This window comes from Nannobrachium achirus (assembly GCF_963921795.1).
Source record: "Nannobrachium achirus genome assembly, chromosome: 14".
Classification (NCBI taxonomy): Eukaryota; Metazoa; Chordata; class Actinopteri; order Myctophiformes; family Myctophidae; genus Nannobrachium; species Nannobrachium achirus.
The window spans coordinates 42063890-42080431 of NC_137821.1; the positions used below are offsets into that span (position 1 = coordinate 42063890).

Below are 16542 nucleotides of genomic sequence, written 5' to 3' on the forward strand. Positions count from 1 at the left end.
GCCCCTGCCTCTCTAACATTCTCTGCACGTCCCTGTTAAAAGCGAGTACTACAGCACAAATCAAGTACAAATTTGACAGATGAGTAATATTTGACTGGGGGGAGGAGGAGAAGCATGACTCAAGTACTGGTTGAGTACTTTGTCCACCTCTGCTTGTGACCCACTTGAGAGTCCAGAAGTCACTGTTTGCTCACGCTAATTTATATCATGGGGGTGTTTTGTTAATGATTATGATTAGTCACAACTTGTGACTCACAAGTGTATTTTATAAGTGGTTTATATCACCCTAGCTCCCACGTACCATAGTCGTATGTGAAGGCTGTAAACTGAGGGCGTGTGGTGATTTTCCGATGGCCTTAAAGTCCGAGAGACTTAAAGTCCGAAAGGCTGTTCAACTTGGAGGAGAGGCGGCTGTAGACTGAGGATGCCGATGCACACACACACACACACACACACACACACACACACACACACACACACACACACACACACACACACACACACACACACACACACACACACACACACACACATACACACACACGGCGCTAGGGGGGTGCTTGCAGGTGCTTTAGCACCTCCAAAGAAGCCTGTAGCACCCCAGTAGCACCCCCAAGAAATGTTCAGCCAAAACATTTTTTTTTTCCCACTGTCAAATAAAATTATTTGAACTTTGTTGTTCAAATCTGTGACATTGGTGAACAAAAAAGGTTCCTGCCCACCACTGTAGAGTAGAGACAAAGTCCTTCGTGATAAATGTGCCAGAAATTGTCAGTATCTGCATTGTTAGCAGCCTTCAGCCTATACATCACTCCTTTTGTTGATGGTATTACCATTTATTTAATGTGACTTAACACTTGTGATGCAATACTTGAAAGGTACTGAATGAACAGTGATTCGCTTTGTCAATAATAGTACACTAGGCTGTTTTTTTTTTTTTTTTTTTTTTTTTGTTTAACAGAATAGCGGATTTTGCACTGTAGCACAAGATATTTGGCTGTACACGCTTATGGAGCCCAGCAAAACCATAGATAAATTAAATAAAGACTTGTTTAAAGATGCCGTTGTTGGTCCCTCTAACTAACTACATAATGTGCAGTTTTCAGTACTTTTACTTCTACCCCACTAGTAGAAGTAAAAGTAACTGGAAGTACCTCAAAATTGCACTAAAAAGTACAGTATAAATGCACTTAACACCACTGGCTTTTAGTGCTGCATTTCACCAGCACTAAAAGACCAGCTGCCTCATCAGACGCATCTGCAAGGACATGTCACCATCACGCCATGGTAGAGACCACCAGCACAGAGGAAGTGGCTGTGTGGCCTATTTTCTTCTAAGGGCTGATCAGTGTAACAGAAACAGGAAGACCACCACTCAGTGTTGCAGTGTCAGCGTATTAAAAAAACTTTATGGCTTGTTTTTCTGCTTGTAAATTATTGACAATTTGCGGGTTGTTGGTTTTTGGGTTTGTTTCTAAAGTGCGTTGCATAATTGGAAGGAGAAATGTCCAAAGACCCTTCTATCTAAAAATATTTAGTGCCAGGGACCCCTGTACCCCGTTTTCAGAGATTTGTACTCCTCCCACAGATTTGGTGGCAAGCACTTGGGCCATATGTCAAATTGACAGGCTTCTTCAGGACACGCGTCTGCTTGCATTTTTCTAAGAGATACGTTATCTTACTATAAATGCGAGAAATCTCTGTGAGTATGTATGTGCCCCGCGTATCTCGAGAACCGTTCGTCCCACCGTCTTCAGATTCGGCACGGCAATTCCCCACCAAACAGATACAGAGATCTCCATATATGGGCATAAAATGGATGCAGACAGACAGATACAGATATCTCCATATATGAGCATAAATGACATAGGCAAACAGATGGTCAATACGGGTCCTACAGAGATCTCCATATATGGGCATAAAATGGATGCAGACAGACAGATAACTCCATATATGGGCATAAATGGACACAGGCAAACAGATGGTCAAAACGGGTCCTGCAGAGATCTCCATATATGGGCATAAAATGGACGAAGATAGACAGATATCTCCATATATGGGCATAAATGGACACACGCAAACAGATGGTCAAAACAGATCCTATGACAACAGGTATAATGGGGTTTGCATCAAAGGGCGGGGCATTCATTCCCTATTTACATTGTTCCCGAGTTGGCCAGGTTGCCGACTAGACGCTCGGCCGCCCGATCTAAATTACTAAGTGTAATTTAGATCGGGCGGCCGAGCGATAAATTTAGATAAATGTATTAGTGAATTAATTTTCTCCATTGACTAGAATGGGAAAACGCTAACTTTTCCCAAATATGGAGATGACTGACATCATAGATGACTGACATCATAGATGTCTGACATCATAGATGTCTAACATCATAGACAACATGAGACCGACACAGTATGTCCATATCGGGCATCCCAAGATATGTGCTTAGGCCAAATATTGATGACACCAGAGATCTCCATATATGGGCATATGCAAGGATTGACACAGAGATCTCCATATATGGTCATTCATTTATTAGTGAATTCATTTGCAAGTGCGACGTCGCATCACGGCAACCACACTTGCAATGTCTAATTGCATCTTTCCAGTTTCTTTTGTGCTCATTTTCATAGACCTGGGTTGCTTATTTATCTCGCAAAATCTGGCTGCTCAGCCACCACCGCATCCTCCATCAGTTAAAAGTGGCACACGTTGTAAAGTGGCACATTGTAGTTATGCCATTTTCGATTATTTATTCCTTTACATGCCCAAACTAGGGATTAATTTTTCCTTTACATCAGTGGTTCTCAACCTGTGGGTCAGGACCCCCAGGGGGGTCCCCAAATTATTTTGGGGGGTCCCCAGATGATTAACCTAATGTGCATCAATGCTTTCTCACTCAACAGTAAACAAACCAACATAACGTTTAAGTAGAGGGTATATGCACATTTCTAAAGTGACAATTTAAGGACTTTTTAATACCTCTAAAATGACAAATTAAACATTGGCCAAATTGTCAAATATTAGAGGCAAATATTGTGAAAATAGCAGTTTTCCCCCCAGTTAAAATATGATTATTTTGGGGGTCGCTGCCTGAAAAGGTTGAGAACCACTGCTTTACATGACCAAACTACTAGGGATGCCAGTTTGAAAGGTGCTTAACAAGCACACTACTTCCTTTCGAAGACAACAGATTCAGGCTGGTTTGAATTGAGCACTGATCAACTACATTAAAAACGATTGTATCTATTTTTAATGAAGACTAACTTGGACTAAATAAAATAATAATAATAAAAATCCCGAGCCTTAGTTTATCTCTGAGAATGTAAAAGGGTTTCACCTTTTAGGTGATACAATTCAACATGAGAACCCTGTAAAACATTATTGACAAACCAAAGCCAGGGTGTTTCCAGGCCTATTCTGCCCTCTGGTGGAGGCTCTTTAAATGACACTACCTAAAAGCTACAGCAACATTTTCAGCTACAAATGAAAATGTTTTCACAAAACCTATTTCACTGATTTTAGCGCCCTTGCACTGGTTACATAACTTTTAAAGCTCTGTTGGACTTACCTCCCATGGTATAGCTTAATATTGCAGGCATAATTCTAAATCCCCATTCACACTATTTCCATTGCTGTTTTCTGCTAGTGTTTTCTAGAGTGTGTACACAGTATCTTAAGGGTACAAGTACTCCTCAACAGAACTGCTACAGCTCAATTAATTGAGCTGTATCAGATTCCATATACAATAATACTCATGTACATTTTTGCTATTGGTTTAGTACAGTGGTTCTCAAATGCCTTCAGCATCCTCATTCCTCATTCTGTGATTTTGGAATCCAGTTACTCCCTTTAACCCCAGGTTGTGGCAGCAGGATTGACTTGAATCTTTTGTATACATTTTTTATTGAAATTCCAATAAAATAATCGTACCAGTGAACATGACACACGTGCATATCTCCTTGTATGGGCCGTTCTGTCCGTGATGTTATTATTGTATGAGTACGGATCTCAGATCTCCTTGCTAATACACACAAAGTGAAATGTAAGAGCGGTTTGCACCGCTCAAATATAGGCTATACTGTATAGTGAAATACAATTTTATCAGAGTACTTGTACTCCAGTCTATGACGTCAGTCATATATGATGCCAGTACTATAACGTCATTACTGGTGCTTCAGGCATCTCCATAAATGGGACAAGAGACTGACACAGCACAATATTATTGTCTTCACCTTCTTGACGTCTTCCAAATTGTCATTTCTGTCATCATCCACCAAACAATCTTTCTTGAATGACAACTATAATAACTAGAAAGAGGCAATTGGGAATTGCAAGTGTGGTTGCATATTTATTGTCTGGGTAGCCAAAATTGTCATGTGACGCGTAACCAATCCTGCAGCACCACTCCCCATTGAACTCAATGGACTTAATATATAATGGTGACGTCACCAAGAATGCTGCTTCCTGATTGGCTAAAAGTTGACCATAATAAAATAAAGGCCGGACTAGAACAATAGTCTGGATGCCCTACTGGCAACTAGCCTTGTACCCGCCCTCTTCCGGAAACCATTTCATTTGTTTCTCGCAAGAGAGAACGGAAGTTGGTCGTTTACTAGGCTAACTGGCAACCACACTAAATAATGTGGAAAAAAACATTTCATCCTGTACTGTAACTGAGGCACCACATGAGAGGTTCTGGGCAAATACTCTATGTGTCTAAGGTCAATGTCAAATGTTGCCAAGCACACACATATTTCTTCTTGGCCCTTGGGCTTTTATAACCTTTTGAGGTTACTCTCTTCCTTTTCTGCTTAATCTGCCCTCCTGTCTCCCTCCTCTTTTCTGTTTCTTCTGCTTCTTCCATGCCTGCAGAGGGTCGAGGAGCCCCACTACCAGTTTCCTGCTTGTGTGCTTTCTCCAAGAGCTACACTCATCCTAACTAATTACATCTGGATCTGGGACGTTCTCATGCCACTGCCAACATGTATGGCAGGTTCAGGCATGTATTGTTCTCACATTACAGAACACCCTCAATGGAGTTATGAGCTGTCCCACGGTTTCCCTTTTTATATAGATATTTTATTCCACAATCCCCTCACAACAAAGTGTAAGGCAAAATCTCTAGAATTCATCAGCTTGTATACCTAGTGTGAAGTAAGTGGTGCTATTTATGAGCTAATTTCATTAAGCTCAGATGTAGGCCAGATGTATAGGCCAAATTATGTGATCCTGGGTGTACAACAAACTTTGAGCACTTTGTGCCAAGATGTAGATCAGATGTAGGCCACGCTTCGCGTCCCAGACTTCCAGGAACACCGCTCCAAAAAATATAAAATATATCCGTTTACATAATATACAGACAAAAGCTGTGTGAGATACATACAGTACAGCATATTATCCATCTTTCAAAATCCCATGTTTCCAGATGGATTTTGAGAGTGCCGCACAGCACACCAGCGTAACTACAAGGGTTCCGGCACATACGCATGTCATCAAAGACCCGTCTCCGACCGGAATCTGGAAGCTTGCATGATGGGAGTGCTCCTGATGATGTTGGATCTTAACCCACTGACACATGCTGGAGTTGTCAGCAGTGCACGGGGCTTCCACCACGGCATGAGGTGACGATAAATAATCGCCAAGCTGCGCACACGCGTCCGTCGTACGCAGCAGCAGCTCTGGGAGTTCTAAATGGACTGGAACAAACTGTTCGCCGTCGTAAGAGGGTTCATGGTAGCGGCCATGGATTGGAACGACCGCTTTAACACGTCTGGGATTGTGTTCATCCAGAGGCGGATACACAAGGGCAACGAATCCCACAGATTTGTGAGCGGGGGCCTCCGGGTCAACGGTCGAATCGAGGAGTACATCCAAGTCTCTGTGATCCCTCAGAGATGATGACAGTTCATATGGATCAACATAAACGCCTCTCGGCCATCGATGGATCAGCAGAACCTTGAGGCCAGTGGGTATGTCGCGAGCAAACTCGACAGTGGTTATCAGCTCCCTGTGAAAGCCCTTTTTATTGATCTCCATTGAAACTGATGCCATCAAAAGCCACGGCTTAAGAACACCACAAACGTCTTCCTTTCCAGCTGAACATGTGGCTAAATACGCCAATGCAGTTAGGAGTACAAAATAGTTCACGGTTGCCATTGCTTCCTATAAATGTAAATGTACTATTAGGCTTAAGTGTAAATGAACGTCCTCTCGAAGAATACTGTTTTTACATTGAAGGCATGTATGCATATCAGTTTGAAAGTTTTGCCCCAAATATGGATTTCCCCACTGATGTCATTGATATTGACCTCGGTCTTGCCCAAATAGGAAGGTCCACCTGGCAGAGCTGGCAGAGATATGCCCTCCACTGACCGCACCTTTCTAGGTGTGAGTCCAGAGCCGAATGGAACTAACACAAGCCACGTCTACCATCCAGTGTTGGATAACATTCCCGAGGAGTTGATCCAAAATAAAAGGAGGAGGAAACGAGGACGAGGGAGTATTCGGAAATCAAAAATAAAATGTGTCTAAATGATGTGCATTTTATGTTTCCCTCAAAAGGTTAAGATATTGTGTCACTTAAATATTCTTGTCGCTTGTCTTGACACTTGTCTTACATATAAAACAATGATTGTGCTCCATGCCAACCTACATCCACTTAAATTCAGAATTTGTTTGTAGATCTTGATGACTCTGATCCAGATGTGCGACACCCCAGACAAATAGATGAACTCCACTGGAGTTATATTTCAATTTACCTTTAGATCACCAGCTACTACACCAGCTTCTGCAAGATGTGATGGGACAAATAGTTGAAACAATGAGGCTAAAACAAATTGATGCAGACAGCATATTGCAAAAAAAGGAACTACATCCATCCAGATGTGCTGACTTGAAAAAATACTTGAAACTTCATAGAACGTGAATCACTTCTTGAATATAATATGCCTTAAAATATGGTGGCATACAGATGACTGTGTACAGTTTAATGTTCCTATTGGAAGGTCATGTCCAGGAGCTCCTGCTTAGGTAGAAACAAGACAGCGAAGAGAGGGATAATTAAGATTGCGAATTTGGCTTCCCGCTGACTATTAGAGCAGTGACCGTGTGTGTGTGTGTTTATGTGTTCATTTAGCCGTACATGGCCTCGTAGATAGCCTGCCCCATTTTGATGTAGGCCTCTTTCTCCTGCGCGCTCATTTGCCCCACCAGCTCTGGTTTCTGGCTGACCTCCTGGTAGGAGATTTCCCTGCCCCCAACCCTCACCATGCACTCCTCCCCAACCTCCTCAAGCTCATCATCATCATCGTCCTCTTCCTCCTCCCATCCACCGCAGTTGTCTGCGTCGACACTCCCCTTCTCGTGGAAGAGGACCTCGCGCATTACCTCGTTCTCGAGCGACTTGCCGTGAGCAGCAGCCCCACTGTCGGGGGCTCTGGGCATGGCCATGTCTGCCACATTGTTGAGAGCTTCGGGCTCACAATAGGCTCCCTGCACAGTGCTCTGAGTGAGCCAGATGGGCTGCTCCTTGGGAGCCTCGGCCTTGCTAGCCTGCCTGTGTTGGTCCTGCTCTCCCATGCTTATCACCACATTCTGGGTGTAGAGGTTACCATAGGACGAGCCCTTGGTGGACCACGCATCGCGGTACGTGCCGCCCGAAGACCCCGATGCAGCCGCAGTGCATTTGCGGCTCTCGTTTTCGGCCTCGCGGAGCTGTGAGTAGATGGGATCCATCTGCTCGTTGAAACGAGTAACCAGGCTCCTGGGGTCTTCCTTGGTTTCTTCCGAGGACACATTGTCCTCCACCTCCGCCTGACAGCACGTACAGTTGAAGGTCTGTTTTGCAGGGTCAAACAACTGTCCGGCGTCGAGGTCCGTGAAGGTGGAGAAGCAGTCGGGACAGCGGAAGGAGGCGCGGTCGGTGGATTCCCGTGCCTCCGTCTCTAGTCGCTTCCGCATGTTGTCCAGCTTGTACCTGATCACCTTGACCAGCATCCTGGAGTTGATGGAATAGTGGTTGTGGCGAGTCTTTTTGCCGTCCGGCGCGGTCTCCACTTGCATTTGACACTTCACAAACTTGTCGCCTTTCAGCGTGTTGAGCACGGAGTGCAGCTGCTTGGGACCAAACATGAGAAGCTCCAGCATGTCCTCCTCGCGCAAGTTGGGCCTGCGGATGATCACGTCTATGGCCAGGGCATGCTCGACCCCATAGAAGCCCCGTACCACCAGCTTGGCAAGCTGTTTGAGCGCTGCGGAGACCTCAGTCTGCTGCTCTGGTTCCATCATGTTCTAAGGTTGGAGCCAGCCAGTCACACAAAGAGGTTTGCCACTGCTTGGTTGGGAGGTGGGAATAAGGTGGATGAATCATATAAGGGTAAAGAAGTAAAGGATTGCCGTTTTGGTGTTCAAGGATGAAGCTCAGAGTGCAAGCCTCAAAGAGGAGTCAAACTAAAGAATAGGCAAGTCTATAAAGAGTCAGAAGAACATTTGTTCAGGTGCAATAAGTTATTCTATCTTTCTATTGTGGACGTTTGAAACTTGCAGATTGCAAATAGTTTAGGAGAATTACAGATTTAATTGGGAGACGGTATAAAGACATTCCTCCTGTTTGCTTGCGACTGAGGTTGTGAGGCTGTGGGGTGCCTTTTTATGGACCAGATTCATCAACGCCACGACATCACAGCAACATCATGGATCGAACCCATAGTCAAAACTCATGCTCAGAGTTTGCAGAGATTCGTGGGGCTTGTTATCTGGCCTCTTAGAAAGAAAGAAGAAATTGATTCTTTATATACTGTCTGGAGGGGATGCACGTCACCCCAGTGATGTCAAGATGTGATGTCAGATGTGTCCAACTATGAGTCTAGAGGAGTAGAGATGGTTGGAGATTCTCCAATGCGTTGGTTGAATCTGTCATAGTAGGGGAGGGCTGTCCCTTTTATACCATTCCGTTGAGCTGGTCGAGCCATCCTGGTGATGTCAGAATGAGTCAGCTATAACCATATATGGAGTACAGTACGTGATGTCAGAGGTAGATGACATCACGGTCAGCTCCATGTATGGAGCTCCGGGCGATGTAAAGTCGATGATGTCAGTGTTGATCAGCTCCATATATGGAGATCCAGGTGATGTCAGTCGTTGTACCAACTTGGAATGTAACTATGGTAACCTGACAAACAAGCAAGATGATGTGGAAAGCCTTCGTAACAGTCGCCCCCTGAATTTGACATGTTTGTTTCCATTTCCAAAATGAACCCTCAAATCCGACAGATCATCATTTATGAATTTTTGTCCAATACAGTGGAGAATGCAGATCAGGTCTGTTTCTATGAATGAACATGGCGACGGTAGCGTCCTCCATTGTCCAATACAGCGAGGTTCAACGTGAGTTCCAAACAAAGTTCTTTCACGGTCCAAAAAGGCGTCCCAATGCGATCCTAGGAATCCACGCTGTATAAGGTCCATTTCCCTCGGATCTACAAGACCACAGTTTGTTGCAGTGCACCAAGTTGAGATCTAGTAGATCTGCTCCTGTAATGGTGTGTTAATCCACATGTGTTATGACTGACATCAACATAACAACAATCTCCTTTACAGTAATTTCTTAACACTGCTGACTTACAATCTATTGTCAATGTATTATGATAATCATGTCTATAATCTAATTTGGCGTTATATAGGTAGGCCTACAGTTTTAAATAATTTAAGTATTATCTGATTGTAGTTATGTTGTATCCTGCCTATGTGTTTAAAAAGAAAAACTTTGCGGCACAACTTTGGATCAAAAAGTTCCAACCCCTAATCAAAGTTAGACACCCCTGGGTTACTTAATCTTCTTCATCCCCTTTGGCTGTGGTTCTCAGCCAGCTCTTGTGTCACAGTTCTGTGTTTCAGGTTTTCTTTTGCCTGGTGGTGTCCATCTCAAACTGACCTTTGCTCCATCCTCAGCTCATGTCCCAGTCATCTTCTTTTTTTTTTTTTTTTGGGACAGTTCATTGTTGGAGAGTTTATCAGGCCAAAATCTGACCCATATCTGGAACAATCCGGTCCAAAGGCACTACTATACTGTAAAGACGGTGTCGGTTTCATATCTCTTCATTTTGTTCAACAGTGACGGTAAGTACAAGAAGATTAAATAAACGCTTCTTGATACTGTATGTGATAAATTATATATGAATGCTGTTATTGTCTGGACCTTGTGGATAGTCCAAAACCCAGTTCACATGAATATCATGTATCATGTAAGTTCGCCGGTATGTGTGTGTGTGTGTGTGTGTGTGTGTGTGTGTGTGTGTGTGTGTGTGTGTGTGTGTGTGTGTGTGCGTGCGTGCGTGCGTGCGTGCGTGCGTGCATGTGTATTCTATATAACTACATCTCCAGCAAACCTTAATCCAAACCCATTGAGAGCGCACAGACGCGCGCGCTTCGCGCTTTCCAGGCGCGAAGCCTGGAAACTTTCCAGGGTGATTTAATTGTGTTCAAAACAGAACAAGAAAGAAGGAGGACAAAAGGGGGGGGGACACATATATTGTATGTAGATCTCTTTGATTTGTGCCTTTTCTTGATATGTTTTTCCTTACGATTCGATTTTTCCCTGCCTGCCCCTTTTTTTCTTGTCTCTTTCCTGAGAACAACAAAAAATATGGAGATTGCACAAAAACACATTTCACACAATAATTTAACCGTGAGTGTTTCTCAAACATTTTCGTGTCAAGGACCACACCAAATTACTACTGTATATTAGGCCCCCACCTGAAAATATTGTGTACCAGGAATCTCCATACATGCACACGATTTGTGTTTCCAGAATATTCAGACTTTTTTTTCTCAAGATTGTTTTTTGAAAATAGCAGATCAACCTCACGACAGTGTGAGCCTGTTGACTGGCTGTTTTCAATTAGCCAATGTATAAGCAGTAGGTTAGGCACATTCTTGTAAAGGAAAGCCATTTATGCATTTCCTTTTATTTATTTCTGTCCTGTCATGGCCGCGTACAGTTCCAACAAAGGCTCCAGTGTCCGAGGAGCCGCTAACGCTGAATGCTAACGTGACGGTGGGTCCTTCTGTGGAGAAGGTGCACCCCGTCATTTTCGACACGGTGCTCTTTGACACCGCCAGCGGATACGATAAGGACACAGGTAGGTACACAGTTTAGTCTTCCTCAGGAAGACTAAACGTCGAAACGTCAGTCACCCTGTCGCTCTACAATAAATGAACGTGCAGACCAGTTGAGTGCTCAGTGATCATTTTTATTTGGGTAGTAATTTTTGAAATGCCCAGGTAATATGTCTTTTTGATATAATTTGTCCTTGTTGAGCACCAACGAGTCCTTCTACCAATAACTGCTGGCTGAAGCGCGCAGACATCTCCTACTTGTATACCAGAAGTACCAGCTTGCTGGTCATATTGGCTGTCCTTAACCCAGTCTGAAAAATACCTATAAATGTCTTCTAAATTGGTTTTCTGAAAAACGTATGTTTCTATGATCAGTGGAGCTCAAACTATTTAAAGTCAAGAGAGCTTGTAGGGCTGGTATGTTATCTATCTATAAATGCGAGAAGTCTCTGCGTGCGTGCGTGCGTGTCTGTCAACACAAATTGCCATGGTTACGTATTGAATGTCATCAGTATGACGTGTTCTGATGTTCATATATGGGCTTAAATGGACACAGGCAAACATATGGCCTGTGTCCATATACTGTATGACAACAGGTATAATGGGGTTTGCATTAAAGGGGGAAACCGGCACTGTGTCTGCAACACAGTTGGAGGCACAGACAGATACAGAGATCTCCATAATGGGAATAAAGGGACACAGACAAACAGATACAGAGATCTCCATATATGGGCATAAAATGGATGCAGACAGACAGATACAGATATCTCCATATATTAGCATAAATGGACACAGGCAAACAGATGATCAATACGGGTCCTACAGAGATCTCCATATATGGGCATAAAATGGATGCTTAGAGACAGATAACTCCATATATGGGCATAAATGGACACAGGCAAACAGATGGTCAAAACGGGTCCTACAGAGATCTCCATATATGGGCATAAAATGGACGTAGACAGACAGATATCTCCATATATGGGCATAAATGGACACACGCAAACAGATGGTCAAAACGGATCCTATGACAACAGGTATAATGGGGTTTGCATTAAAGGGCGGGGCATTCATTCCCTATTTACATTGTTCCCGAGTTGGCCAGGTCGCCGACTAGACGCTCAGCCGCCCGAAAGGCGGCCGAGCTTCTAGTTAAAACAATTAATCGAATTAATTACAGGCTTTGTAATTAATTAATCGCAATTAATCGCATTTTAATCGCATATTAATATTTGACCCGAGAAGCATTTTTTTAAATTTTTTTTTCCAAGTAAAACACATTTCGCATCCACTGGGTCAAGCAAAACGCTCTGATCGACTACTTCTCCCTTTGCGTTTGTTGTCTCTTCTTGGTTGGTGCATCGCTATGATCCGTATGCCCGAAACTGAAGGTTCTGTGGTGCAAAAACTAAGTGCGATTAAAATGCGTACATTTTTTAATCGCGTTAATTTTCTGTAATTAATTAATTGCAATTAATCAGTTAAAGTCCCAGCCCTAATATTATATACCATATTATAATAATCGTTAGTGAGGATAAAGATAGATTGAAAATGGCTGAAGTTGTCCGTTAATGAATAATTAAGAACTATAATAACCTTGTTGTGATTCTATGATTGTGCAGGCCTCTACATGGTTCCAGTCACTGGCAAGTACAGCATCTCAGTGACGGGGGTGTTGAGTGCGGGATCTGACAGCGCTGCCTGGACCATCAGGGTGAATGGTCAGGCAGGGAAGACCTGCACCCTCCTGCCCGGGCTGGTGACCCCATGCACCCATGACTACTGGCTGCACAAGGGCCAGACACTGTGGGTGGAGACAGGGCCGTCGATAGGTGGGGATAGCGGGCAAACTCTTCTCCCCTCCCAAGAGGAGGGGGCCCACGCCAGGGGGGGACCCCGCTGGCAGACTGGCACAGAGACTTCTCAAACTCATCATGAAAATCGCCGTTGGTGTGCGTGTTACTGTTTGAGAGAGAGAGCGATAGAGAGATGCTGTTTTTGTGTGTGTGGGTGAGAGAGAGAGAGAGATCATACAGCTAATCGTAGGCTAGGTGGGGGGGAGCAGGGGTGTCAATTGGGTATGGCAGGGGTATGCAGCTGCCATACCCTGGGTCCAGGGGGGGAAATAAAAGTTACTTTTAAATATAAATCCATGAATGTCTCTTTGTCTATCTGTGCTGGTTATTATGTTGTTAAATTACAGTAAAATAACTACAAATGCAACATTTTACAAAATGGACATTTTAACAAGGTATTATACTTAGATTCTCCACACTTGTATTCTCCCCATCTTGACAAGATGATATATTCCCAGGTTCCGCAGGTCAGCTGCACAGGTGCAATGCATTATTGTTAATTGTGGCACGTTTACTAACATGCCAAGTTTAGCTGCACTTGAACAACCGTTCCAGGCTGCCATATCCAGCCCAAGAAACCGTAGAAAGGGGGGGGAGGGAAATAGAATATACTTCTTAAAATAAATGCATCATGCCTGTTGCTACGGTATGGCAACATGACTGGTGTCTTGCATGCGCGCCTTCGCGCACGTGCAAGACAGAACTTTTGCTGAACTGACGCCACGGGGGGATCACACAGCTGATCATAGGCAGGCAGGACAGTGGCAGACATGCTGCAACAAGACACACACCAGCCCATCCTCCACCTTCCACCAATTTGCAGAGATGCCGGCTCGAGTTCAGGGGTCCAAAATAGAAAAGCACGAAAACAAAGGCAGGAAGATGACAGAAAGAGTAGACATGTAATGGCCACATTTCTGGCTCAAAAGAAAGTTTGAGATGCACAAGCACAAGATGTCAAGTACAAAGGACCACAACAAAAGCCATACTGCTTTCTTGGGTTTGAATATTATTTTTGCCAGACCCATGAAATGGGTAGGCCTACATAAGCAAATGTCGGTCTGTCTGTCTGTCCTGGTTTTCTATATAAAGGGTATATATGATGATGACATGATGATGACATGCCTACAAAAGGCATGATGTCATAAATGATGATGACAGACAGGGGGTCTGGCACAACCAGGTTGACCTGGTCTAGTTTTAGTAGACCTTGTATCTGAACTGTACTATGCTGTGCTTTTCCTAAGTGAACTGCTAATAAAAGTAGTCAATCAATCAATCAATCAATCAATCAATCAATCAATCAATGTGCAGCATTTCTTCCTCAGCTTAGTGGGAATGTGCACGAAAGGTTTCATGGTAATCGCACTCTGCTTTCATGATTTGAGGCATTTTGTTCAAAGTGTACACTCATCTCATCAACATGGATCTGTCCCATATAGCGCCACCAGGCCTACAAATGTTGCCCTAAAATCACGCAAATCGGTACACACTTGCTCTACACTCAAGTCATCAACATGGATCTGTTCCATTTAGCGCCACCTTCAGGCCGATTTTTTAAAACACATTTTTGGACACTACTCCTACAGATTTTGCCCTAAAATCACACGAATCGCTACACAGTATGTCTACGCTCATGTCTTCAACATGGATCTGTCCCATATAGCGCCACCATCAGGCCGATTTTTTCAAACACATTTTTGGACTGCTCCTACACATTTTGGCCTAAAAAAATAGACAACTGTAGACAACTGGAATAATAATAATCCAATGCAGCCATTATGCATTACCAATGAGCTGTGGCCATGTTGTCATGACAACACTATGAATATATTAATACACAGGAACAACAACTGTCAAGAATCAATTTATTAAACAATTATTACTTCTACACATGATGATACAAATACAATAACGTGAAGAATGAGAATAATATCACATTAATATTCAATGAAAGCAAAATAATGGAACGAGTGAGGAAATTATGATCTAATAATGAATAAATGAATAAATACTGAATGATTTGATTGAATTAACAACACATTTAGTAGATGTTGAATCCAGAGTGATTGACAAAGTCCAAGAAGAGAGTCAATGCCATGAAGTCTAGTCAACCAACAACATGCTCACAGCAGTAGAGTAGACAGGAAGCCTACTCTAGGAGAGCAGAGAGAGTAAACACATCAAATAGCAGATGTACAAGCTCACAATCACTGTACATTTTGTCTACTAAAACTATGACAGAAAAGTGTCCGTTAACTATCTTTTTTCACTGACAAAACCCCAGTCAAGTATATGGGGTAAGTGGTTCAGTATAAAAGTTTAAACAGTATACAAGAAATAGTATTGATACTGTGAAGGTCGAATTACATGATCAAATAGTCTTTTGTGTAAAAATATAAAAAATAAAATATGAGTTTGATGAGAGAGACACAAGTATAACAATTTACATCGTCGTCGTCATCATCATCATCATCATCATCATCATCATCAGTGTTTTGATGGACAGTATTTATGATACATATTCATAAATGTGTGGAGTGGAGGTTTGTGCAGTTCTATCTAATCCAATCTAAAGCTCCCTTAGGTGATGACTCATTTATAACATAGTTATACATAGTTAGACATTAATAAATGTAAATGTATAAATGTAAATGTATTTGACCACAGACCCAATTTGAACATATTTGTGCCAGGGACCCCCCGCACATTTTGTTGTAACAATTTTCAAAAATATCCAGGGATCCTAAGCTAAAATATTAAATATACATTAATAGCACTGTATCCATGTATTACAGTACTTTGCTATTTGAAAATAGCAGATCTACAAGCTCACACTGTTTCGTAATGTGATGTTTGGAGCTTGTTGATCTTCTATTTTAGGATTGTTTTCCCTTTATGTGACACAATTTCTAAAAATTTTAACTAGACAATTCTTGTCTTATGGGGGTCCGGGGTCAAAGGTCAAACATATGGGGGTGTTGACATGACGTTAGAGAAACTCTGAGTCTGAATCTACAGGAGCTATAATGTGTGACTGTCACAGTACTGCTTATTACAACCTGGACTCACTCAAACATGTTGATTAACCATTTGGTCAAATCGGATTTACCCCCTGTTGAACCCCCGCCCGCAATTATAAATGGGACTGCAATGGGGATGCAATAGCACTCATAAATGTAAAAGTTTAAACAACCTCGTTCTAGTAAAAGAATATCCAATCAGAGGTGTAATCACCTGCAAATTTAGGATTCAGGAAATGCTAAATCCTAATCAGGAAAATAGGGTCCTCTATCTCTCACACAGACACACAGAAGAGTTAGAGCAGAGTTCCCCGAACCCAGCATAGAGAGGTTCAGTGAATGTGTTCTGGAAGGTGTACAGGTGTGACAGTGAGTCAGAGGACACTGTGTAGAAGGACATAGTCCCAGTAGGACAGTCCAGATACACTGCTACTCTGTTGGAGCCCCTAGAGGTACTGACAGGGAGGTCAGTCTGCTTACTATTGTGTCTGACAGTGTAACTATTACCATGACCATCATCACAGAACAGACTCCAGGATTTGTC

At 42.9% G+C, this 16542-nt stretch overlaps 1 protein-coding gene across 1 annotated transcript; it reads right to left on the reverse strand.

Moving 5' to 3' along the window:
• Positions 1-7135: 7135 nt before the first annotated feature.
• On the reverse strand, positions 7136-8290 carry LOC308298062 (general transcription factor IIE subunit 1-like; the record flags this gene model as incomplete). Its single annotated transcript, XM_080741625.1, has 1 exon — positions 7136-8290. The coding sequence occupies one exon, from the start codon at positions 8288-8290 to the stop codon at positions 7136-7138; it is 1155 nt and encodes a 384-aa protein (XP_080597751.1).
• Between the last annotated feature and the right edge of the window lie 8252 nt (positions 8291-16542).